Source organism: Melospiza georgiana, chromosome 5 (assembly GCF_028018845.1).
Source record: "Melospiza georgiana isolate bMelGeo1 chromosome 5, bMelGeo1.pri, whole genome shotgun sequence".
Taxonomy (NCBI): domain Eukaryota; kingdom Metazoa; phylum Chordata; class Aves; order Passeriformes; family Passerellidae; genus Melospiza; species Melospiza georgiana.
Window position 1 is genome coordinate 60,416,956 of NC_080434.1, and position 26,874 is coordinate 60,443,829.

Here is a 26,874-nt window from a genome sequence, read left to right on the forward strand (position 1 = left end):
ATCCTAGTTTCTGTTGACTATAATTCAGTGCAGTGTAAGACAGGTAGCATCTCTACTTTTGGGAATCTTTCCTTGTTTTTAATCATTGGAATGTGTGAGGTTTCTCTCCATCTCAGGATAGCCATGCTACCCTGAAAAGCCAGACAAGAGAAATGCATAACTTACACCTTTGTTAACTTAAAATATATCTGCAGCATTTTCATTAAAATCTCAACATAGAATTCAGTAACATAAGTAGAGTTCATAGATAATAGCAGACCAAAAGAATAGCTGAGGGGTATAAGCAAGTAGGAGAAAAACATATTTTCAGTGTCTCTTTGAAAGAAGATAGTATCTTCTTTCTGGAACACTGTGCCAGGGAGAAAGGATTGCAGAAGGTAAAGTTCTTGCATGTACAGAAATCAAATACTGAAGAAAGACAAAAGGAGCTGCAAAGATGAGCACAGCAGCTATTTCTGGTCTGACACAGAATCTCTGCATGCAAAAGTTAAGCTGGGCTTTCAAGTCACATCTATCCAAGGCAGAATATTGTTCTGCACAGATAACTAGGTCCAGGTCTAACAAACCTGGCAATCAAATTAATTAACACAGGTGGATCACTGAAGTAACAAACCTCTGCTCTTCCCAGGGCATAAGTAAGTACCTTTACATGCTGTGCCATGCAGATACAGGGACATTTAGAGCTGGCTCAAGTATCAGTACATAGTGTTGCCAGACGTGAATCAAAGTAAACATAACCCAGTGACTTAAAACCGCCATTTTAACCACATCTTTTTTTTTTTCCGTACAAATGAAAGAATCTCAGAGCTGACAGTTGAAGAGAAACATTGAGAACAGCAAAGGGAAGAAAACTGCTTTTCTCAGTATAGAGAGGAGTGCTGTAAAACATGGTAACATGAGTGAAACACCTAAAAATATTTTGTTTTCTTCAGAAAGCTTCAGTTTTGGGCCACGAAAGTAAATAACCAACTTTGTTTTCTGAGACAACAAAAAAAAAGGTGAGTTCACAACCCTTATAATTTCTTGGACAAAACTGTATATTAAAGTTTAACCAAAGAGGGAGGCAAATAAAAGTAATTAAAAAAAAAAAAAATCTTCTACCATTTACGCAAACACTGATTCACAGGCCTGCTCTGAACATTTGCATTGGCTGCGGAATTGGACTGTTCAGGTAAGAGCAGAGGGCAGAGAGAGCCAGATGGGAAACAGGCTATGATACCAAACTCACAGAAAGGAAAAGTCTACAGCAACCAAGAGAAAAAAGCCCCAAATAAATTTGGGAACTGCACTCAAGATTAGTTCCCAGCAGCCTCCCACAACATTCTCGAGGGGCTTTGAAGAAGGAACCTGGGGAAAAACTGAGTGCTTCTTCATGTCTCTGATGGCTTAACATGAATGTTAAATAGCCCCTGAGAAGGAGGAGGGAAATGGGCAGGGAATTGCCATAACCCAGAGAAAAACAAGGCCCTGGACAGCAAAAAAGTTTTTGTCCTTTCCACACACGCACACGTGCAATGGGTTTCTTTGAATTTGTTTGCTCCAAAAAAGAATATTTTAGTTCTCAGAAGTGGGAAAACATTGCCCAAAGGAAAAAAAAAATTGGTGATGGCCACAACCAATGTCAGAGATGTAAGCAGAGCTTTCACAGGCTGAAGCAAGAAAAAGGCAGGCAATTTTGACCTGAATCCTAGAGCAAAGGCAAGAGTTGGCATCTTTCATCACTTTCAACTTTATAAACTGCTTCTCAAAGGATGCCTTTTTCTCCTTTCCTGGGCCTTATCTTGGTTCCCTCCATTACTGTCTGTGCCGACAAGAATGAGAACAAACAATTTGTCTTTTCTCTTTCCTCTCTGCCAGTTCCAATGTTTTTAATGCCCTCTCCACCCTAAAGAGCACACTCTGTAGGCAAGGAGGCAGGCGTCCTGCTGGAGACAGCACAGATGAAGAAGAGGACAATTTTGTTTCACCCCTTTCAGAACCTCATGTTTGGTGCTGCAACCACAAGCTGTACTCACCTAACAGGAGCCACAGCCCCTGGTCAGCAATTCCAGCATCTTGGAATAGAAGTTCTGGGTGCCATTGTGGTTCTTGGGCAATGCCAAGAGCACCCATAAGAGAACAGCAGAGCATGGGCATGGCTTGGGCAAGTAAAACAGAGAGCTGTAAGGGGAGCAGACTTCTCTGTTCTCAACTCCTGGATGTGGTTTTGGACACAAAGTTCCCAGCTAGGAAGAGAAAGCTACTCTGAGCATGCAGCCTCCACCCTGCAGCCACCACAAGCAATGCCAAAGGTGTCCCCAGGCAGGGACTTGGTCAGCACAGAGGCCTCTAGACTGCTCCCAAAGCCTTCTCAGAAAGCAATGGAAGTCTCAAAGTGGAACAGCCACGAGCATGCTCTTCAGAGTTTCCCTGAGTTGGAATACTGCTCATGTCAAAAAGCATCACTAATACTGTAGTCAGTAACTATTGATTTACTATTAATTATTCACTAGTTAGTAAAAATTAACTAACAAAGGAAAGGAAATATTAATTACCAGCAAAGAGCCTTAAGTGCTGAGCTTCAATTCCAGATGTTGAGAATAAACCAATCAGTTTGTTCAGAGGCCAGAAATTAAAACCAGAGGAAAAATTCTGTGTACTAGTCACTTTTAAAACCATGACTACAGTAAATTGATCTTTCATTCATTCTTATCAGCAACAATGCTAAGAATCCCAGTATTATCTCATGCCAAAGTGTCCCAGTACAGACAATACAACCATTATCAAGCATTTGTGACAACAGGAGTATTTTACACGTTGACAAATTCTTTCATATGCAGCACCGTTTTCCAGAATCACAACTCCCTCTGATCTAACTGGACATTAATTGCTTTTTTGCTGATGTATCTGTGCCTTCTGGACTGATAACACAACTAGCAAATCTGATATCTGACAAGTTGACTCAACCTAATCAGGACAGATCAGCTGTTCCCAACGTTGCTATAGGCTGTAATTTGAGGACCTTTAGAGAGTTATCACTTGCTTTGAAAGGCAAGAAACTGTAATTCTGTCAACACTAATCCCAGAAACGTGCATTCAAAGTGGTTGTTATTTTTTCTTCAGAAGAAGGTAACACTTGTCAAATAAATACCTGAGATAACTGATAATAGGAATTAGAAGTATGTGAGTGATAGGCTGACAGTCACTCTCATGAAAAAGAAGAACCTCAAAAGATTCAGAACATTAAGTAGAGAGCACAATCTGTCACCATTAAGCAGGGGTCACTCTGAATGGAGTCAAACAATCGGTAATGCAGTTTTTCAATGTTTACTTCTCTCTGTTGCTTGGTGCTAAAGCTGAGTGAATTATTCACTTCAAACAATTTGTTCAATGAATTTTATCCCTTTTTGCCGCTCAGTGTGTGCAGGCAATGGATTCCAATGCCATCAGATTTATTCACTGCTTCACTTTTATTCAAGCTTTCACTTAGTGTTCAATTGAGAGTATTCTACACTTCCACTGCTGCTTAGACAGCATCCAAGGCTGGTCCTTGATGTGGGCAAGCAGCACAGATCCACACTGTTGATGGAATAACACTTATCTTCATCAGCAAAGATATAGATTTTAATTTGTTGTTTTTCTGATCCCTCTAATTTTGGAGGCCCTTCCAGCAATAATGCTGAAATTTGCTATAAAGTTCCCTTTCTGTGAACAATTTTGCCCACAAGACTCAACACTTGAATTTTTGCAGAAGACAAATTCCCAAAGAGTGCAAGAACAGCCACATTAATTAAAAAAAAAAATCCAAAAATTATTTCCACTAGGAAATAATTTATTTTCATGTAATAAAACTCAGAGGAATTCAATAAAAAATGGATTCCCAATTCATGGAATTCTTTAATGTAACTTAATAGTCATTGACCATACACAAGTGACTTTGTCATTGCCAGGGTTGCATCTGTCTTGTACAGATAAACTGTTTTTCAAAACTCATACTTAACATTAGAACAAAAAATATACATTTCTTACTGTATCGCTTTGGTCCATCTTCCAAACAAAATGAAAGTGTTAAGGTTGCATCATCTTCAAAAAATTCAGTTGCAAAGGCATCCCACCAGAGGTTGTCACTATCCTAGGAAGCAACAGATCATTCACTTAACAGGAGGTAAAATGAAAATATGTTCATCTGTTGTAAAAGAAATTCAGCAGGATCACACCTACTTTGGCTTCTTCACCTATGGTTTTGGGGTACAGATGTCTATATGACATTTCAAACTAATTTTTCCTAGATAAAGTTCTAATTTAGGAAAAAAACTGAAGTGTTTAACTTACTGTATAATAAATTTTAATTTTTATCCAGCATACTAAATATGTAAAAACTTTCTTTTCCATAACATTTTTTCTCCAAATGTTAGATATAGTTTTATACATCGGTTGCAAATAAAGCAATTATGAGTTTTCCCTCCTTTTCTGGGCAGTGTGTCTCAAATGCTTGGTCCTGGTAATGAAAAATCCCTTCATACTTAATTCTATAATGTTACATAACCTCATCATCAGTACAAAATGACAAGAAAGTTATTTAGAAACTAAATATAATGGCCATTCTACTCCAATGCATTTAATATAAATACAGTACTTCAGGTTAATTAAATACCAGCTAGTTACTTAAATGTAATTGTTGTGAGAAATCTTTACTTTTAAGTGTGATACAAAAAGTGAAAAAAAGAAGTTAAGATGACTTGTGCATACTTAGACTCACAGTAATACACATAGCTGGGACAGGGCAATTATTAAAATAGTGAACAATGTAAAACCCATACTAACACAGCATTACAGGAGATTTCTTGACTTTATCAACTGAACCAGGCATTTTCAGACCGGGATGATCAACAACAGGCACCCAAACTTCAATGTCTAGCACCTGAGTAAGTTGTCCAGCTTGCAAGGGTTTTACACAAGTTGAGCAACACAAAACCCATCAATTGTTTCATTTGAAAGCTATGGATATATTTAATAGCTGGATTCAAAATTTTTGTTTCAGTCTCTTCTGCTCCTTTGAGGCCCCAAGACTTGCAGCACACAAGGTCAGTGCTGCACTCCTCAGAGCCACTCGATCCCACTCACAGCACCTTCCTTTCCAGAGAGCAAGGCCAGGTTCACTGAGCAGTGAGGTCTGAGCACCTCTTAATGCCTGAGCCATTTAGATTTAAGCCAGATATGAAGCAAACAAATGTTTGCTTCACAAGAAAAGATCCTGAGATGAAATGCCAATTTAAAAGAAAATATGCACCTATCATATTCATTATGTACACATGCAGAGCAATCTGGGGATTTTAGTTCTTCTGCTGTATTTCCTGATGATGTTACTTTTGGATTTCACTCCAAAATGTTAAGCAAGGTATATATTCCTCTCAATTTCACTTTGATTTTTTGTCAAGCATCCAATGGAGAAATGGTAAGGACAGGTTTTAACAATCTGGTTCTTTCCAGAGACCCTAGAGAGACTTCTTGTCTGAGTCAGAGCCTGTAATACACTTTCCCTGCCAAGGCTCATCCAACCTGGCAGTGACAGGATCATACAGCCCTGCCATTCAGTCACACAAAGAGGTATCAAAGCTGTCCCCACATCTCAGAAATCTGCTGTCACAGAGAGATGTTGTTCTTTCCCGCTGTAAACCTGGTGAGTGTTCCCACGTGCAAACGCTGCTGTGTTGAGTAGCCAAGCAGCCACAACAGTGAGCATGAAACACACAGTGGTCAGCATGAAACACTCACAGGTGTCCAACACACCCTGCACAGGGCCCTGCACTCAGCACAGCCTGGGGGCTGCATTACAAGCCCATACAAGGGTGTATTGTCCAACAAGTAGCTGTGAGCTCCCACTCTGCCATTTGGCTAAAGAGAGGCTGCAGTACCATTGAACCTTTTGGACATACTTGTCGTAGGGAAGGAAGAGTGGAGGGAAGGATTTCAGCAATGCCACACACCACATTTGCAGCTCTTGTTAATGCAGTAGTTGGGTATCACTGGAGCTACTCCTGTAGCATCCAATGACAGGGGAACAAAAAGGACAGCATGGCATAGCCAGGACTTAACTGCATGTGGGAAAGATAGAGAAGAGCAGGGAAAGTGCAGGGCCTCACCTTAAAACCACACAGATCTGCTCTCATGCGGGTTCCCAAGAAGTCTTGAAAGCAAGAAAAATGTGGATTCCCTCCCTGGTTAGATGAAATATCCAGACTTTCTCATAGTTTGAACATGGTCCGAAGTCTTTATATCAAGCTTTTGCATATTAGGTGAGGGAGAAAGAAGAATATAAAATGCAACACCCTACCCCCAGACAGAAAACCCAACCTTAAAAAAATAGTATATAAATCCTGTCAACCTTTGAAATGCTCTGCTGATTAATTTTCTGTCCCACCCTTGTCACAGGTGAGCCCACCTACTCTCAAAGACAAATGTGAACAAAACCCAATGAGGTGTCCCCAGCCAAACCAAAATAGGATCCAGTTATTAAAAAAAACCCCTTTTTTTTCTTTTTTTCTCTTTTCTTTTTTTCTCTTTTTTTGTAAAAAAGGGGATGGTGAAGGCAAGGCTGCCCTCAGGCATCTTTAACTTATGCTTTGACAGGTTATGGGGGATTTCGCCAGAGTAATTATTTTTCTATTCAACAATAATGAGAAATTACCATGGCAACCTCCCTTTCACGTAGTGCACTCACATGCTCAAACACTGAAATAATGGCCTAAACATAACCAAAAAAAATTAATTCTCTAAAAATATTTTGGATTAAAATAAACTTAAGGAATAGGTCACAGGAGAGAAGAGGGCAGACACAGCCAGGAAGTTGGGTCAAAGTGAAGATGCTGTGCTGCTGTGGCCAGGTACCCAAGCAGCAAAACGACTTCTTCCACAACTGTCATTGTTCCCTCTGATCCCTTCCACCCCTGGTATTATTTGTAATTTGAAGCATGGCACAAGTCTGAATAGGGTCTCCAAGTAAATGGAATCCTACTGTTTCAATATTTTTTCCCTACTCTGATTTTCTTTGGCAAGGGTAATCAGATTTTAAGTACAATGATGTTCTTTTTCCCCCTCCATCTAAAAGTCCCGTATGCTCACTGTGTGATCTGAGAGTCAAGCTGGGTTCTTCTTTACACCTTACACACTTACATGATTAAGAGTCTGCAAGCTAAATGAGGCTTTTCCACTTGCCTGTGATAGATCTTGCAACTGGAATAGGAGGCCAACTGAGACTATGGCATTTTCTTCAAATTCCTTTATTTTTAATAACTTGGAAGGCAGAATGGACTGATGTAAAAAGTCAGTACATGAAATCACACTTTAAAGGATGCATATATCTTGCAGGACAGAAGTGGAATTCAAAATTATTTTGATAGCTTGGAGAAATTATCTGAAATGAAGATGAAATTCAATAAAGCCAAGTGAAAAAAGTACAAAACCAAAATGAGGAAAACTGACTAAACAGTATTGTAGAAAATGGTCCAGATCACAAAGCAAATATGTCAGCAATCAATTGCTCTTGGGAATAAAGGAAATGTCTTAGATACAATACCCTTCCACTCCAGCAAACACATCTCTAGAAAGCCTTCAACTGGAATAGCTTGTCCACTTCTGAAGTACTACGGCCAAGTCTGGGCCACCCACTCTTAAAGGAATTAGCTGAGAACCACAGCAATCAATGAGTTTAAAGACACATGCAACCAACCCCAAAAGACTCAAAGGAAGAAAGGTAGAAGGTAGTAGGATCTAGCTGTATTTTGTATAAAATAGAAGAAACTCATGGGAACATGATAACAGTCCTCAACTATATGAAAAGATTGCTATAGAGAAGAGTGAACACTTGTCCTTGGTGGCTAACACAGACATAAGAAGCAGTAATTGGTTCAGTTTGCTGCCAGTGCAGGTTAAGTGGATTAATGCCCTGTTACGGATTCCTAGGCTAGTGTTTTGCGGAGGGGAAAGAGCTGCAGAGCACAAGTGCTGTGTTCCCAAGGGGAGTGGGTACAGAGATCCTGCTCCCCACCAGCCTGGGGCAGAGCTGCCCCTGTGCAGCAGCTCCACAGCTCATGCCCAGTGAGAACCTGGATTTGGTTTCTCCCTCACACTGCTTTTGGCTGCACATATCATATTCAATACAGATATCATATTCAAACAGAGTTACAGAAACAAATAAATACAATTCTGAACACATACAGGAAACACATCTGTTCTGAAGTCAGACTTTTTTTTAATAATCACTTTTTAGAGAAAACCTGAATTTTTAATGTCAGTCTTGGCATTGGACAAGGAAAAAATAAAAAGAGAGTGTGCACTTGGGAGCTTACATTTTTCTTCTGGCATCTGCAACCCTTCCCTATTGACACTTACTATTTTCAGAACTCTATACATCTACATTCCTGTTGGCAACATATATGTGTCTCATATTCTTTTAAGTTAATGTTGCACAAGGTACTGCTGTCTCCCTAAGGAAAGAATTGCATTCCTTCCCTCCTCCTGTTGCCAGCAAATTAAACTACACTCGAGCTTTCAAAATGCAGTTCAAGATAAGATTATGCCATTAAATACACCTGGAAAGACTCCACAGCCATTACAGATTACAAAACTCACAGGTTAAAAAAAATCTGACATTGATGTTTATACTCAAAGCAAATGGAAAAACCATGATAAATAAAATGTCCAAATACAAGAAACCAATGATTTTCCCCATTAGTTTTAAATTAGACCAATATTGTCTCTACCCAATATATTTAAGATTCTGATACAAATTGCAAATGAGTAACAAATTAATAGGGATCTATATATCTTAATTGTGTAGATTTGGAAATTTGAGTACTCATCTGTAGGTCTGGCCCTGCAAAGCACAATGGTTTTAAAATCTGGCATAGGGCTTTCTGCTATTTGTATACATTCAGTATGGACCACAGATAGAGTCCTAGGTTGGTTTTCCTGGAAACAGTATGAACAGAGGGAAAGAGTGGAATGCTCATATGTATGTAGGTGGGAAACCCATATATGGCTGTCTGTTATACAAGAACATGCACACCTTCCCTATTTTTCTGGTATCCTTGCTAAGAATATTGGTACCCTATAGTTAGTAAGAGTACTTGAGAAAGAGGACCAATCTGGTTACTCAGGGCTAGTTTTTAAGAACCTCTTCGATTGCTTTTCCATTTGTTATTCTATCTCATTTATTTTATTTCAAACATAGAGCATATTTTACACAGAATTAAATATACCTTTAATCTTGCACCTAGTGATATCTTACAGAATCTCCATCTTCCTTTCCCTGCCAGGAATGCCCCACTCTATTCCTTCCATTTGTTATTTCACACATATTCACAGTTTTAATGGCATTGCTTTCTTTTATTTCACTTACTACTGTGGCTGGAGTCCATCTCTCAAACAATGTGTAGTAAAACTGGCTAAAAGATTTTAAGACTTGGCTTTGGTCATAAGTAGTTTTCTGTTCCATTATACACTTGCAACTTCTTGCCAAAACTCTGCTCAATGCCCAAAACATATCAGCCTCTTCAGCTCACTTAATAATTAATTGAACTATTGTTTACATTCCACTTAGGAACTTATCTTCAATTGTACAGTAAGGAAAAAACACCAAGTTTCTGTTTTATTGAAAAGGCAAAATATAATCATGCAACAGATCCCCACAGCAATACCTCCTCAGAGAGACTGTCTGGGGTGCAAAATGGGGGCAACATCTCTGCTTCTCATGTAAATCTGGAGTAGGTTCAAAAATCCAAAGGAATTCCAGGGAAAGGCCCATAATAGGGAGTTACTCTTACACATTCACTAGAAATGCCTAATATATCAAGGATCCTATTTTTATTGCCTATAAATCACTGCACTATCAGACAACAGAAAATCAAACATGAATTATTTGATTTCAGAAACAAATGAGAGGGAAAAAATAATAGAAAAAGAGAGAGGCTTTGCAAAATACACAAACTGATTCATGCCATTTTCTTGTTGTACTCTGAACCCAGGCAGGTGAGAATCAGCATCATTTTAGCAAAAACACTGTGCTGTAATGACACTGCCATACAACTCAGCTTTGCAGATACAGTGCTTTGAGATAATGTCAATTCTATGTCACAAATAGCAAGTCCTCACTGGGAAATTTTACCAGGGGTTTAGATTAACTGAAGCATGCTGACACTGAAATAAGGACAACTAATATTTTTCTTGTGTTCAGAAGGACGGTTGACCCTTTCCACTAACATATGCCCAAATTAGATACCTTTTGTTAGAGTATTTGTGGGAAATACTCACTAGCCTGGCAAATAGCAAGACCAGTCTACACACAGCTATAAAAGAACAGTAATTCCACTACATCTCAGCCACCTGATTTTTTCCATCTACACAGGTGCCACATGTATAACAATTTGGATATCCTTTTAAAATTGTAGTGCTTAAAATTACAGAGATTTTTAACTTAAGTTGGCAGGAAAGGATAATACAGAGACATACCTGATTCAGTCTAATAACAGAATCAGAGAAGAATGCCTGGTCTAAAACCTATTATTTGTCAGTCTTTAAATTTTACTGAAGCTTGTGGACAAAAGAGAAATGAATTCTTAAATATCCACTCCCTCATGTTTGACTATTCCCCTGCAGCAGACAGGAGACTGCAGTTTAATACTTGTCTGTAAGCACTACAGAGCAGAAGGAGTTAACTTGTGAAATGTGTCATTTCACTGGCTTCTTTAATTTGAATTCATTATTTCCATTCCTGAAACTTGTGCACAAGAATGGATAGGAGAAAGAAAGGGGGGAAAAGAGCAGTGAAGCTGGGCTCAAAACACACTCCACTGCCAATTCCTTACTGCCAATGTGGCATCATCCTTGAGATTTCACAGCAATATCAGCACTGACCAGCAGAAGATGCTCTTTTGTCCTTTTAAAATATAAGGGATAGATTGCACTTGGTCTCTAGGGAGAAGACCTATATTCTGGCTGTGAGAACAAAAAGACTGGGCATTAACAACCAAATTGTGCAGTTTTTACAGAGCTATACACTTCCACCCACAGCAGATTATCTGTTAATACTTGGAATATATACGGTGCATACTAAATCCATACTCAAAATTGTTTTAAATTTGAGCCCTTTTTTCAACAGGCATGAAAATATCTCTGGCTGGCTGGAAACAGTAATAGATTTTCTTAGTAGTATTCTCAATCCATGATCACTCCAGACAAATCACAGACCTGAGTTTTGTGTTTATCAAAAATGAACCACAGTTACATTTCTCTATTCTGCCAGAGAATATCCCACAGCCTCTGCCTTTGAGAATAGTTTATAGAGATGGAATATTAAGTGTGTCTATTATCTAATGTACTACTGTCAGCCATACAAATGTTCTTATTTTATTCTGACATTTTGACCTGGTTTCTTTTTTACCTTGTTTACTTCCATCTCTATGAGCAAATGGAAGCTGCTATGCCATCTATCCCAATGAAAAGGCAATAACTAGTATTGCCATGAGTGAATATAGAGCATCAAATATTATGTGTCACTAGGGCACAGAAAAAAACCTCATATTCCCAGCAAGATTACTAAATGAGTCTCTCTAGGTCTATCTATCCAACTGCACCAACTCCCAAGGCTCTAAAATTTAGTGAACACAAACCCCTTTATCATTTATTACAGTGAAAAAAAATTATTACTGACAGCTTCTAAATACTACATTGGAACATGGTGGAGAGTCCTTGAGACCTGCATTCCACACTGGACTCTCCCCACCCCTTTGATTACGGCAGTCTCACAGAAGCACCACGTGCGTTGGAGACCCATACAAAGCTGGGACCTTCAGAGGCCCCTGATTCTGAAAAACTGCAGTCTAAACTATGGTCCAGCAGACTGTTCTTTGAGAGGTCATAAATGCCTCTTCAGCTGAGTTAAAAGACTTACTCTGCTATGCATTTTTCCTTATTCTTGTGTGAATCTGGCGATCTAGGTAGGAAAGGGAAACACAGGTAAGACAATCCATCCTCCTAGTTACAATGTGGAGTCTTGCAAAAGTATCAAATAGTGAAAGGGCTGGGTAATGCAGCTACAAATAGTTGATTTCATCATAAGGAAAGATTATATGGATTGAAAAGACATATAGATGAGGAGATACATATCTCTACATACAGAAAGAAAGCCTGAGAGGGATTATTGGCAAGGGCATGTAGTGATAGGACAAGGGGAAATGGCTCTAAAGTGAAAGCCAGCAGGTTTTAACCAGCACTGTGAGGGTGGTGAGGCACTGGCACAGGCTGGCCAGAGCAGCTGTGGATGCCCCATCCCTGGCAGTGTCCAAGGCTGGGCTGGCTGGATCTCTGTGCAATGTGGTCTAGTAAAAGGTGCAGAGAATCTGGAAGCAATGATCTTTAGGGTCCCCTCCAGCCCAGCCCATTACACACAACTCTAGCACAACTTTACCCTACAGGACTTAGAGAAAACTCTTGCTAAGACACATCAAGAGACTTTTAAAATTAAGGATATGCTTAAATGTTTTGCTGAGCTGAGATCCATCTATGCTTTTGCTAGTCTGCAAGTCTAATTAACTCAAAATTATGACTTCTGTTAAGCTTTGCAACCAGGTAAGATCATATCAAAATAATGGACAGCTCTAGCCAAAGAGCTCTTATATCTTGGGATGGTAAGGAAGTGGAAAAGATCAAGTGTATTTTATGTTCCATCTCTTATGAAGGACAGGTAATGCACAAAAATTTAATTTAGCAACTAGTCAGAAAAAGAGAAAACAAGAAAGAAGTATTGAAGAAACCACTCATTTTAAAATTTACAACCATATCTACACTTTAAATTATATATTGCTGCATTTAATTGTTTAATAATATGACTGTGGTTTTGGGTGTCCAGATATCACCCAAAGAAATTGTAAAAGCACTGTATAATTCCAGACAGTACAGAGAAGTAAACATTATGGCACCTTACAGAAATTTTGGCAAGAAGCAATGGTAAGGCACAAATATGAGTTCTTTGTTATGTATAGGTAATAGAAAAATCCCTCTATATCTTTGCTTCATAAACAGTGCATATTCTTTAAGCAAAAAACTCCACTGTGGTAATAAAAAAATAATTTCACAAAAGAGTTACAGTGACCTGCAAATTATGTCCCTTAAAAGCTCATTCACATCTTTTATTTAACCCATATCAGAAGCCCCACTCTTGTAAAAATTTTTAACGGATTATTTCTTTTTTATAGCAAAACTACACTCCAAGTTAATTCCTGTGTGCATTCTGTACTTATTAGGACTGGTAATCACAGTCATTTTTGTCAGCTGTTGATGTCACTCTATCCACAAATATTATCTATGTTAAATGTGTTTCAGAATCTAAATTCTACTTAAGAGAGAGATAAGAAAAAAGATAGTGTTGAGGTATTAAGTTATTAAGTCTATATTTTAGACTCTATTTACTTGTTCCAGTTTTCAACAATGCAGCATAGCTTCATCTGCAGTGGCCATTTGAAGCACTGGTCAGCTGCAGTGATCAGATGCTCAGGTATTTGAAAATAATACAGCTACATTTATTGCTTGCAATTTTTAAATATACAAACACATGTGCATTCAAACTTAATCAAACATTAAGGCAGAGATTTTCAAAGCTAATTAAGAGACTTATGCATTCATTTTCCACTAAATTAAGTGGAAATCAGATGTTGGAATATTCTATACAAGGCTCCAAATCCCAGCATGGAAATGGAACTTGTTACATTTGCTGAATCAAAGCTAGAGGGTGACAACAGGGCTGGGATTCATCTCACCCCAAGACAGTTGTCTAAATTCATGTGAGATAAAAAGCCTCCTGCAGATCTCTGTCTCTTCACTGTCTGTAGAGGGAGCCTAGAGAATGGTTCAGTCTAGCCATGTAACTTTTTTAGGGATAAAGGTAGGTAAGATAAATCCTATTCTATATATCTACTAAGAATTTAAAAGTCAGAAAGAAAACTGGTTGAGGCTTTGAGAGCTTAGTGAAGGACAAAAATACGTGAAAAGCTGGATGAAACAACTGTATCTACTTTGTCTAGATTTTTACAGTCTTGGCAGGAAAACCTATAAATGATGTTCAAGTTTTCTGCTCACAATTCTCAAAGATCTCCAGGCTGCCAGGTTCCTGCTGTTTCATATAAAAAGCTCCAAGTGGCAGACAGAAGTTGGAGAACTGGTTAAAGACTTGTGCCAGTATGAAATACTTTAAATAAAGAAGATGTGATTATTTGTCTGGCTTCCTAACTTTACTCCCCAGCTAGCCACAGTTGCAAATAATGGCACTTAAGCCCTTTTTTTTTAGTCTCATACTGTATTTGGATACAAAATTCCTGCCCAAAACACAATTAAGCTAGAGACAGAATTGCTTATGTATATCTTCCTATGTCCTAAGGAAATCCCAGGTCAAGACAACACAAATCAAATAGTGACATTTCTCATGAGTTATCCTGTGACCCTCAGACCACTCATGCACTTTGTTTCTGTGGGGTAGCACTACCCTTCCTAGCTCATAACACTCACTGCTGGGCAGGTACAGCCACAACTGACTAACAAAGGAACAAATCAGGAGTTCAGGTGGCTTTGACAAAGTGAGGATGAGCTGGGCTCCAGACACTTGCATATTCTCAGTGTACACAACAGTTTTCAAGTTTTGGTGGTGAGAAGCACAAGGAAGTGCACTTTTTAAACTGACATTTGCATTTACAAATTAAAATTCCGATTCAAATGGAGATGTCTGAATTGCCTGCTCGCCATGAAAAATCTACTTAGAACCAAAACTTTTACTGTTATTGCTGCTATAATATTGTAGAACAGTGTAACAGATCACTGACAAGGCTGTTACGGTTGCTAAATCAAAGGGTACACTGCACTGAAAGGCACTGAAAGAAATATAGAGAGAATGAAGCACAGAGGTTGTGATAACAGAGTGGGTTTGTGTGTTTGTTTTAATTATTAACTTTAAATTTTCACTTCAAAAGAAATGGGAGAATTTATGCATACCAAGAAGTGCTCCCTTTCAAAACTCAGTCTTCACTGAGGAAAGTAAGTAAAGCTTTCTTCTAAATGGCATCTCTTATCTTGTCAACCTCATTTAAAGTAAAAAGGCATCAATAGTAATAATAAAATTGCAGCTTGGTGAACAATTCCTTTACAGAAGCCAGCTACTACATCCTGTAACAAATTAAAAACTCCAAAAGTCTATGCAGGTCCCCAGAGAAATGCTATTTAATAAAGCAAACACTGATATTGAATGTGACAGAATTCCATTTGCTTCAGAATCCCATCCAACTGAGTTTGGCTGCAGCTGAAGCAATTAGAGAAAGCTGTGATTTAATGATTATGCTAAAACCCTAGACAAACAAAGCTTTCACCTACCAAGTGGCCACTTAGCTGTATCACTACCACTAGTATGTATAAAAATCCTTGTAGGATTTCGTTTGCTGTCAGTCAACTACTAACAACATGAGCAATTACTTACAAAAAATGTCTATTTACTAGCTACCCTACTGCTTAAACATGAAAAATGTATAAATCTAAATTTAAACAAAGTAAGCAAAATCAAGTGTGAGCTACATATGTCAAGGAAATCATCCACTAAGGTCATCCTTGAAGCTGAGTCCTGATACAATCCAGTTCAAAGCTCATAACAGGTAGTAGGTTTTTTTTAATATGCCTTTATGTTGTATATGTTAATCTACTGGGGCCTCACCTCTGGGTCTGTAATCATTTAATGAAATTTTAAACATCTTTTCATTACAACAGTGGCCTCCTATGAACTACAACCAATCACTTCAGACTCTGTGGACCTGTTAAATCAGTAAAACTGATTCAGTTAAGATTTCTTAGATTGCCAGAAGTGGTATTTGGCCTTTCCTGTTTTCTAATGCTGTCAAAATTTCTCTGTGTAAGGTTGCAGTACATAAAGAAGTGCAAAAAAGTGACAATTCAGAAAACTTGCTTACAGAAAACGTGAATTTGCTTTGAAACTCGGGTCTTTCTTGGTGTGTTCCTGCCAGCCAGCAAACTACAATGTGAAAAAAGGACTAATGTGTCTTTCTGATTTTCATTTTCACATTAGTCAAAGAGCCAAGTGACACCTTGGACTTCTGATGTAGATTTTTACCCTCAGTGCCTGCCAGGTGAAGGCAACTCTTGACAAAGAGCAAGCAAAGCTTTTGAAAAAGCAGTTTCCTTCCTCCCCAGCTAAGGAATAGGATCTAGAGACATATGTGTACATACAGCCTAAAAAAACCTACCAGTGTTGATACAAAATGTTTAAAACCAGAAAGAATATAAATCTGTGAGAAAGCTCAAACACACAGAAAACTATTTTAAGAAAGAAAACAGTTTTGCATAACATGGATAAGTATGGACAAAGTTGCTGCAGAGGAGACTGAAATAACTTCAAGAGCTCACAGAAGTGTCCCTATCGAGCAGCTCAGACCTATTTTCAAAAATCTAAATCCTCATATATTAACAATAAAATATTCTTTGGGCACACCATTGTTTGTCTGTTTCATTACAGTTGCATATTTCTAACTAAAATATACAATGGTCATGTTCAGAACCCTATTTTTTTTTTCCTAATTACAGTGTGTTTCCCTAGAGTGCCATAAACCCAGAGCATCCACAGTTTCAGACCTTTCCTAAAAGATTTGTGTTCATAGTACCAAGAAGCCTGAGACAGCAGCAATAGCATTGACAAAGCCAAGAAACTACACAGTCCCATTTCTGGGAATGTGTTAACTGCCAGAGGAGCTGTCATCTGAAAGTGAGACAGAAAATCAGAAAAGATTCAGTGCTAATGCCTTCTTAGACTAGGAGAACCTTATGTCAAGCTCAGCCCAGAATATATAGATCCACATCAAGCAGCTTGTTTTCTACTCGTGCAATGACAACCACTGTGAGATGTTATCATATTTCTTTGCCCTATGTTTTGTCAGAACCTACAAAATTGTAGCTGGATCACTCTATAGGTCCTCAATGAAATATTATATCAAAATAGCACAGATGGTCTTTGGAGGGTGCTGGTTTCAGGTGCTGAATGTTCTTAGGATTCTCCTCCTCTAAATGAGCTCTTCCCCAGTCACTTGAATTTTACACTTGATTTCTATCTGGTACACTGAAGGATCACCTCTCAGCTCTAGAAACAAAATTACTAACTCTTTTTTTCTCACCTCTTCCTCTCTTAGTTCTACTTTCTGATTTGTAAAGTTTTTTTCTAAAATCAGATGCACAGACACACATTTTTGTTGATGCTCTCAGCTTCAGTAGTAGTATATCCTGGATTAGGCAATCTGTTTCTTAAAATCACATATCAAGTTATCCCTGGCCTGAGGCATTCTAGAATGAATGTGAACTTTTTATAACCTCCACATGTGAGATTTGAAAGCTGCAAGAAGCCCATCAGTAGCTGCCAGGTCAGCAGAGAGCCCACCATGTATCTCGTGGCATACCAGCAAGGGCAAAGGAGTGTACTGAGGATCAAATATACTTTGAATTAAGCAAGCAGTTCCTTGTTCAGACTCCTGTAAATGTACTTGTTCAGAAAGGCTCAGCATCTGGCAGGAGTCAGGACTGGACTGAGCTCCTTCTGACTTGATTCAACCCTCTCCAGTACAGCTGACAATCACAGGCCTTCACGTCCTGAAGTCTCAATAGACTTGCAGAACAAGGACAGAATCAAAGCAGCTTCCCTGTCTCTCCCTGCAAACACTCGTGCACCTTGATCTGAAGGGACCACAAGCAGCATTACACTGCCAGGACTCTCCTCATTCCTCTGCCAATATTCCAAGCACTCATTAGAATCAGTCAAAGAGGTGACACCAAACTGCCCAGGGCACATGGCCTAGAAACTGCAGAGATACTGAATATCTTCAGCTGTATTATGTAGTATGCAGCAGATAAAAGATACTATGGTTTGTGAGCTGATACACATTTATATACATATAGATGATAAAGATGATAAAGATATAGATATAAATGATATAGATGATATAGATAGAGATATAGAGATAGAGATATAGAGATAGAGATATAGATAGATAGATAGATAGATAGATAGATAGATAGATAGATAGATAGATAGATAGATAGATAGACAGATAGATATTAACTGAATGCAGTGGTCAAGATGGGATGTAAATACAGAAGTGTATGTTGTACATGATGAGTCTCACAATAAAGAATGTCCTAGGGAAATATCTAACCTATCAGACCATCAGCAGCAGTGCCTTGGAAACATAAAAGGAACCATGGTGTTCCACAGTGTTCCTATGATAATAGGCACAGCAGTCAGGGATAATAAATGTCTCCTTAGGAGATGTAGGGTGAAAAGGTGATACAGTATGAAGTAACCATTGCTCTAAGAACTTATGTTTCCTACTTGAAAAAACCTTTTTTCATTACTAGAAAATGTTCACTTGCCAGGTATACTTCATAGATTTAATCAAGTAATTCTTTTTGTACTTCCAAGGTGTCCATGTTTTAGATTTTAAAAGGGAAAAAAACACAAAAGAAACTTAAACTCATGATAAAATAAAGAGAAACAAACTACAGTTTTTTCCACATTGACTACTACTATCGTAAACAGCTCTAAGGAATATGCATTATATAGACATATATGCATTTTCATTATAAAAATGAAAATATGTTTTTCCATCCAGATAATGATCAAAATAATCCTGGATGTCTTCCTGATCTACAGGGTCTACCTGAGGTGAGATGCAGCAGTGCCTGTTCTGCATGGTGTGGTGCTTGGAGCACACAGATAGAATTGCAGATCTCTGAAATTGTAAGTCTTTAGTATTTGGTTTCTTGCTACAAGCTCAGAATATCTCAGTCCTCTATTCTTCTGCTGTAGACTTTGCGAGCTGTAGCTCATCCTGTCAAAAAAAAAAACTTGAAATCAAAGCTGTCAGGCCCTCTAGATAGGCAATAAAGTTTGTTTTCTTATAAGAACAGGAGTCTGACCTAATTGTAGCCATGGCTGCAGAGAGAAGTTAGAGTGTCATTAAATGCATTTAAAAATGAGCAATGGAAGAAAGGGAATTCCAAACTCTTTTCTTCTTCAATAGGACTAATTTCAGCCAATGGCACAATCTTCAGAGCCTGGCTATGCTCTGGGTAGAAGCACAGAATGGTTTACATATTTTAATTGTGCATGTTCATTCTCATGGCCATCAATGTCAAATAACTGGAAGCTCACTTGGAGGCAGGGTGTTGAACAGAGTATAAATTTCTCATATGGAGAAAAAGCCATTATCATCACTGATATTCTCTTATCTCATTCAGCTTCTTTGATTTGAGTGTTACGATCAAAAGGAAGTCACCTGAACATATTAAAGGTGATGCAAGTTTCACAATTCCCTGTTGTGTGTAACTTAAAAAATTAACAGTTCATTAAAATCCAAAGAGATGTGCTTTGGGGAGACCTGACCAGAATTCAAGACTAGATTCCCAAGCATCTGAAAGTACTGCCCATGTGTTTTTGAAAAGGCCCAGAAGCAGCATGCATTCTACACTTCCATTGCCTTCACCTGCGAAAGTGGTTTCTCTGCTTCAATAACTGAGTAGCTAGACAGAAATTTAATTGTTTTTTCCTCTAATTCTCAAAGGGACCATGTTTTGCACCAATATAAGAAAAAATCAGGTTATTTTATCTAATTCATGACACACTACCCAGTGGTAGGAAGAGAAAGATGGCAGTTCCCATTTCCTTCATGCTTTGATAGAGAATCAACAGAGAAGTAATACAAACTGACAGGTTTTTATGACTGACCTCCTGATACCTACTGGTGCATAAACATGTAGTTGTTAGAACTTATCACTAGGGCCAGGGTTATCCCCTCCTGACTAGGAGTCTGCCAAGTCGTAAATAAAGAAGCTAAAAATAGAGTTCCAAAATAATGTGTTCTATTTAGTGGATTCTGCCCCTGAAATATCATGTCCCAGAAAACCTCTAAACAGGAAAGCTGAGATTTCAGCATTTCTTGTCTTCAGTTTCCAGACGTTGCACAAAGCTTGGTAGGTAGGAAGGGCACCTAAGTGTGTCTCCAGTGCTGAGCAGTGTCCCTGAGGGACAGACAGCACTGGGACCAGGGCTGGCCAATCTCCATCAGTGACACAGACAACGTGAAGCTGAGTGGGGCAGCTGACACACCTGAGGGGTGAGACAGAATTCAGAGGGACCTGGACAAACTCTAGAAGTGTGCCATGAGCTTCCACACAACCAAATCACATGAAGTTCCATACAGCCAAATGCAAGGTCCTGCACCTGATCCAATGTTCACAATATATGGGTTTTGTAGGGCAAAGGAGGAGGAAGAAATGGTTACATTTCAATGAGTTTGAGACCAATCTCATGGGCTGAATGGCAAAGAGTGGTCAGAGACTTCAAAGCCTAATTCACACACACCAAGACTGCTTTGCAACATGCTCTGACATCCAGTAAGTTGGGACATTCACATGATTTACCTCTAAAGTGGCAATCCAAGTACAAATTAAAACATTGGCAGGGGTGAAGAAGCATCCCCTCTTACCTTCCCCAGACAAAATTAAGAGGAAAAATAGAGCTCATTTCTGTGCCTGCTTTTAGAGAAGAAAATTTTAGGTCCCTACCCTCAGGGATTTAGATAGACAGCTTTCTCTGGGTGAATCCCAGCTTTGATAGGATGCTGAACTTCTGCAAAAAACCCCAGAAAATAATCCCCTTTTCTAAAGACCACACCATCAAGAGTTTAGTGCTCACCTTAGCAAAGGGCTAGTTCGAAACTCTGCTCTGAGGTGCCTGGCTCTCACACTACACTTCACATGGAAGCAGCCTGTGGTTTCATTCCATTCTGGGGGCCATGCACCTTGCTGTGAGATTACCAAACTTTACCTTTTTTTCAAACTTAACTGGTTTTAGCTAACATCTAATCCTCTCTGCGCATGAGAAATAATCACCAAAAATCAGCAAGAGCTTTTAACTTTGAGTTTATGAGAGAGGAGTATACCAAATGTACAATACACCCATTCCCAAGAGAGATTTATGGACGATCTGAGGACAATTAAACCAAAGAAAACCCCACTGACTTTGGAGGATCCCTTCCCTTCCTGCGACAGAATCTCTGTGACAGAAATCAGAATTTGGCACTTTGGGCAAATTTGGAGCTGACATGGCTCAGGAGTGCTTGACAGGTGCTGTCTGTGAGGGGGAGACTTTCTATTAGTCCCTTCCAGGAGAGAGCAAGAAAATCTCTCTGCTGCCTTAGCTCTAGAATCTCCTTTCCAGGCACCTGCCATACGCCTAAAGGCATTAGAGAAACATGGTTACATTTATTACCATGAGACTAGCTGGCTTTGTTAGAATATCTGACACAAAACCCACATTTTTTAATGGCCTGATTTGTTTTTGCAGAAAGCTGAATCTTGGTATATGAGCTGTCATATCAGATTCTATTTTATTCTTTTATGTTTACAAAGTATTGCATAAACAGGAACAGCTGGTGTTGATTTATAAACACAAGAGTTGTCTTAAGAATTTAGGTAATATTTTGCCAACATACAAGTCTAATCATTTGCAAGCAATTGTTTTTTACCATAGTGGACAATGGTTCTTCTGCTGCCTAAAGACAAGGATATTTTCTTACAATACTAATAATGAAATTCTGAATTAGACTTAGAAAAAGGATCTTATGTACATAAGTCCATCTATTTATATAACTGAGTATGTGTCTTTGTTCATCCAGAATTTCTTAGAGAATGCCACAACATTTGAGGTTTTTTTATTTTTGTGAAATGCAGACAGTTTTTATCTTATTCTAAGTTTCAATAAAGGGAAGGCTAAGATTTGGTTAATAAATCATTAAAAGATAGCAAACAAAGGGTAGAAATAACTGGCAAGATTTTGCAGCAGAGGAAAGCTGCCTACCCAACTCCCAAGGACCTGAGATGTTAGGTAGAGTCTTGTAGGACTTTGAAAGAAGACGGATAACAGCAGGAAAAAAATTACCAGGCATGGAGAGTCACTCTGGCTAGCTGATCTGAATGCAAAGAGTTGTGGGGAGCTTAAAATACTAAACAACAATAAAACAGCAGAGGGTATTGATGAATGCAAAGTAATGCATATGAGGGAAAAAAATCCTAATTAGATCTAAACCACAATGGACCTTAGCTATTATCATGCGGCACAAAAATCTCTGAACCATTATGGATAATTCCATGGAAATGTTGGTTTAATGATATGTAGTAATAAAAGAGGCCAACCACATGCTTTCAGATCAGGAAAAAAAGGTAACTGGGGATGGGTACAATGGAGGTTTGCAAGTCATGAAAGTTCTGGACTTTCTGTGTGTAGAGAATGATTATTCAGTCTAAAAATCATCATTGTAATAAATAAATTACAAAAAAAATCTGAGGACACAATAAAATTAGCTCACAGTTTTAAACCCAGTAAGAGGAAACAATTTTTCATGCAATGCACAAGCTGTAGAATTCATTGCTGCTGGGCTTCAAGTTACAAGCATAAACAAATTTTAAAACATATTAGGTGTATTAGCAGAGGCAAAATACACTGGCAATTCCAGAATGTAGTGCTCCAGGCACAATCTCCCATTTGGGATGAGCTGATATATCAGTAAAAAATGTTTGATCATTTCCCAGTTTTGCTCACTTATCCTTTCCCAATCCATCTGCTACTGGTGGCAGGATAGTTGACATCTGACCCTCCTTCCCCACAAATCTTCCCTTCTGAAAAGCCTGATTCCAAGGCCTGATCTTCTGTGTAGTAAATATTAAATCCTGTAACTCCCTTTGACTTCTAGGTTCATATCACTGTCTCATCCTCAATTAACTGTTTCTCTGCTCATATCCCTTTCCCCCTTGCTTTCCACCAATACTTCCAAAGATAGAGCAATTTATTTTCTCAGCTGATTCCACTTTCCCACCTGCCTTCATTACACTTTCTCAAAGATTTTTAAGTTCACGCAATGTGATGCTTTTCATAAGAATTTTGTAAGACAAAGAGCATCCTCCTGCCAAATTTCAAATCTGTATTCCCAAACAATGGGATGGGCAGCAGAGGGAGGGAGGGAGGGGAAGCTACAGTTATTCAGAGCAAGGTTTGCCAGGACTTTTCAGTGTGGTCCAAAAATATATATATTCCCATTGCCTAATGCCTGGAAATGTTTGAACAATTTTTTCTGAAATTTTCCAAAACAGATTCAATTAAGAAGAAAAGCAGTGTGAAAAGCTTCACCTCACAGAGAAGCCAAACAGTTAAAGTCTGGCAAAGCTATCAGCAACTGCAAACTGGGTGCTATCATGGATAACATTATGCAACCTTAGTAAAACCTTATCTGTTGTAGCACCAAAGAGAAAAAAATGTAGCACAAAATATGTGATTACTGATGCTTTTGATATAATGAAAGCATAGATTTCAGTGATAGATTTTGGTAGCAATTTCATTGCACATTATTTTAAGAGTGCATTATTTTATTTTGCAAGTTGTCATCAAATTTAAAAAATCCTTTTTGTCATGCGTCAAGGGGACTTTTAAAATTCAAAGTAATTGTAACACCAGCCCTGGCAACGACTGCAACAAATAATCCCCTGCAATTTTCTTTGTTTGCAAGTATCCACAATTTTTTTAAATGATGATTGATTTTCAAAAATGGGAAACTAGCCGTATTTAAAATGAGCTATACTAACTGAAGAAAATCCAGTTTTAAATGCAGATAAATAAGGGGATTCACAGCTAGGGCTGAGGCTGGAGGCAGTAACTTACAGAGGCAGTAACAAACACTGAGGCACCCAGAGCCAGCAGCTCCTCTAACCCAGGACATGACACCAGCTCAGAGGGGAACCAGCTGCAAGGACCTGTACACAGTCCCTCCCTTTTCTCTGGCCTCTCATATGTGAATATCAAGAGGTGCTGTATAGATATAACTCTAATTGAAAGACACATTTGCATATGTGCCTTCTGGTTTCCTGGCTTTTCCATGCTTTTTTTACAATAACAGTCCATTAGGACTGATCTTTATTAATTATATCTAAGGTGATAATTACACTCCTAAACTAACTAACAATGGCCAAGTCCGTAGCTCCTTGGAAAGTGGTTAAAGGGTCTTGTTTATGGCTCTGTAGATCAGAAGAACTTTATTTTTTATTGATCAAGAAGCTTTGATTGAACGTACTTATTTGTTTTTTTTAATATGAATAGAAACAGTTTCCAGCTGAGAAAAAAGCTACTACCAGTTTACAAGATCTGACCATTAACAAATCTGCTGTTTTCAATCCAGAATTCTTACAGGTCATGTTCACATCAGGGCCTGTGATGGGCCTCCCTTTATTATGACACAATTTCAGAACTTCTCTGTCACCAGCCTAAAGGTAAAAGCAAGCTATGTAGCATGTGCATCTTTTCCCAACAAAAGCTTCCAAAGGAAATTCCACAGTAAACTTCACTGAATTTTACAGAGATAAAATATTTAAATCTTCATGGGTTCACTCCGACTGGACTAATACAGGGGTGATTTGGGTTATTGTAAGAAGATGCAGTGGAAAACAGGTCTGTGCCTTGCATTTGAAACATAAGAATTTGTTCTGCAGGAAGAATAAATGACATTGGAAAGCAGGTGACAAAAATATTTCTCAGAGGAAACCCCAGGTCCTGTCCCACTATTTACAGTCCTGCCTTCCCTATGAACCAGCCAATATACTAGCATTTAAAAATAACCTTGCACTGTGAATTTGCTGTCAAGTTGCTTCATTTTTTTCATCTAAAAGAATTTTAAGTTCAAACACAGCAGAGCCATTCTCTGCTGGGTCTGATTCATTTCACCAGAAGAGATTCTGATTCTCAGATTGAGGAGAGAGAATTCAGGTTGTCTGCTCAAAGAAGGCATCTGATGGACAGGTAATCAGAAATTTCATTTCTTCTTTTGTTGCTTTTTTTCTTCCCCTTTTGAAACAGATCAAATTTCATACGGAGAATCATGGAGAAACAATAAACATGGAAGCCTAGAATAGCATTTTTGCAGAAACAAGTTTCAGGATAGAATAACACTTTAATTTTTTCCAGGCTTCCCACAGTATTGCTGGCAAGCCTTGAAAGCTGTAGAAGAGCAAGCAAACAGATTCTAAATATCTACCACGGGCCAGATTGTATTCAGCCCTGCATGGGACTGCAAGAAGCGAGCCCAAGGGGAGAGAAAACAAAGAACCTCCTCCCGTGCTGAGGCATAAAACAGCAGGGAAACATGAGCACTGTCTCATGCAAAGATGAATCATGACATCAGTTTCTCCCAAAATGGGCTGGGAAGAGTTCAGGAGTGACTGGCAGTTGTCCCTCCTTGGCAGTGGCCACCAGAGCTGTTCAAACATGAGAAAACATCTTTTCAAAGGACTGCTGCATTTCACCTGCCAAATTTCTTTACAACTCCTGAAAAGACCTCAGCCAAAATGCACAGAGATATCTTTAAAAGTAAGCCCTTCCTCTTTTAGCTGGGTCCAGCACAGGCCCAAGTATCAGTCAGTTTATGGAAGGGACGTCGGAATCCCAGGAAACAAGAAATTCCCAGGAACAAGTATATAATGTGAGGACTGACTACACACACTAGGCTTCCAAGAGATTTTTGGTGGGTTTTTTTTTTGTTTTGGTTTTTTATTCAAAGTATTTTACATCAGTGATCCTAGAAGCTGAGGAAATATTATTTCTAGGAGAAAAAAAAATCTTTTGAGTTTTTTAGAACACTAGGATCATATACTTGGAAATAAGTAAAATATTCTGTCATCTCTGTGCAAGGCACAAAATGAAGAATGGGTGTTTGGTTTTCTCAGACAGCAGTTGAAGGTGAAACCAAAATATGCTTGTTGCTCCCCCATCTAGAAGCCTGGTGTGTATTTACACCTCATCCTTATTTCAGGTAAACATTTATGCAGCATTTTCAGGACTTCTGAATTCAGCATCTCTACAAGCAGATTTACAAACTAACTAAAGCAATTGATACAGACTTTCTACTGAAATAGAACCTCTTTTTGACAAAACACTGCTAGGCATTTAGCACACGTGCTTTATCACTGTTCACATAAAACTACAAAATAATTAAAGCAAAGAAAATGGGTCAGATTGGAGGGTGGAAAAAAAGCCATTTTGCTGACCACCAAACAAATCCTTGCCTCTGAAATTCCACGATTCTCTTGTTTCTTCCCATTTGTTTGTTTGATCATTCAAACTTCTAAATTCACTCCTAACCCAAATTGTCAACTACAGAGGATAGCTGACATGATAAGGTAATAAGGAATAATAAGGAAAAATAATTTCTTGAAGGGACCTCACGGTCATGCAGCAATACCATATTTTTTTTCACAGATTTCTTCCCCTGCACCTCCTCTGCACGAAAATCTGATGAAGATGGGTGTATTCAGAAGACCTGCAAAATTTTTCCCTACTTTTGAAAACAGCAAACCATGTTCCATGTAATAACTTATCAATATACTCTAATGATAGAAGTTTCCTTTTTAATTATAGGATCACAAGACCCCTTTATTTTTTTCAACACAATTAAAAATTAACAGTATTTTTACTAGTGTGCTTTTAAATTATAGGACTCTTTCTTTTAAAAATAAACACATTGGAAATTAGTTCATCAGCATCAAATGAAGATATGCACAACATTATTCAAACAATAGAAATGTTCCTTCTGCCATGATCAACTGAAATTTGCAATTCACTCTCTTAAATTATATTAATATTTAAAATGGCTAAAACATCAAAACACCATGGTAACACATTTTTATCCTGTACAGCTTAGTTCACAAGTGTTTGACTCTTGTTCATATGTTGCGATTTTAAAGCACAGGTGCATAGGGCAC

The 26,874-nt window shown here is 38.4% G+C and overlaps 1 protein-coding gene across 8 annotated transcripts in view; it reads right to left on the minus strand.

Annotated features, from left to right (window-relative positions):
* Nucleotides 1-26,874, minus strand: part of LDB2 (LIM domain binding 2) — a 213,301-nt gene that overhangs the window by 137,648 nt on the left and 48,779 nt on the right. For all 8 annotated transcript variants that reach the window (XM_058024605.1, XM_058024603.1, XM_058024604.1 and 5 more), the window contains exon 2: nt 4,009-4,111. In XM_058024605.1, the coding sequence (XP_057880588.1) occupies nt 4,009-4,111 (103 nt within the window). The remainder of the gene's footprint in view (nt 1-4,008; nt 4,112-26,874) is intronic.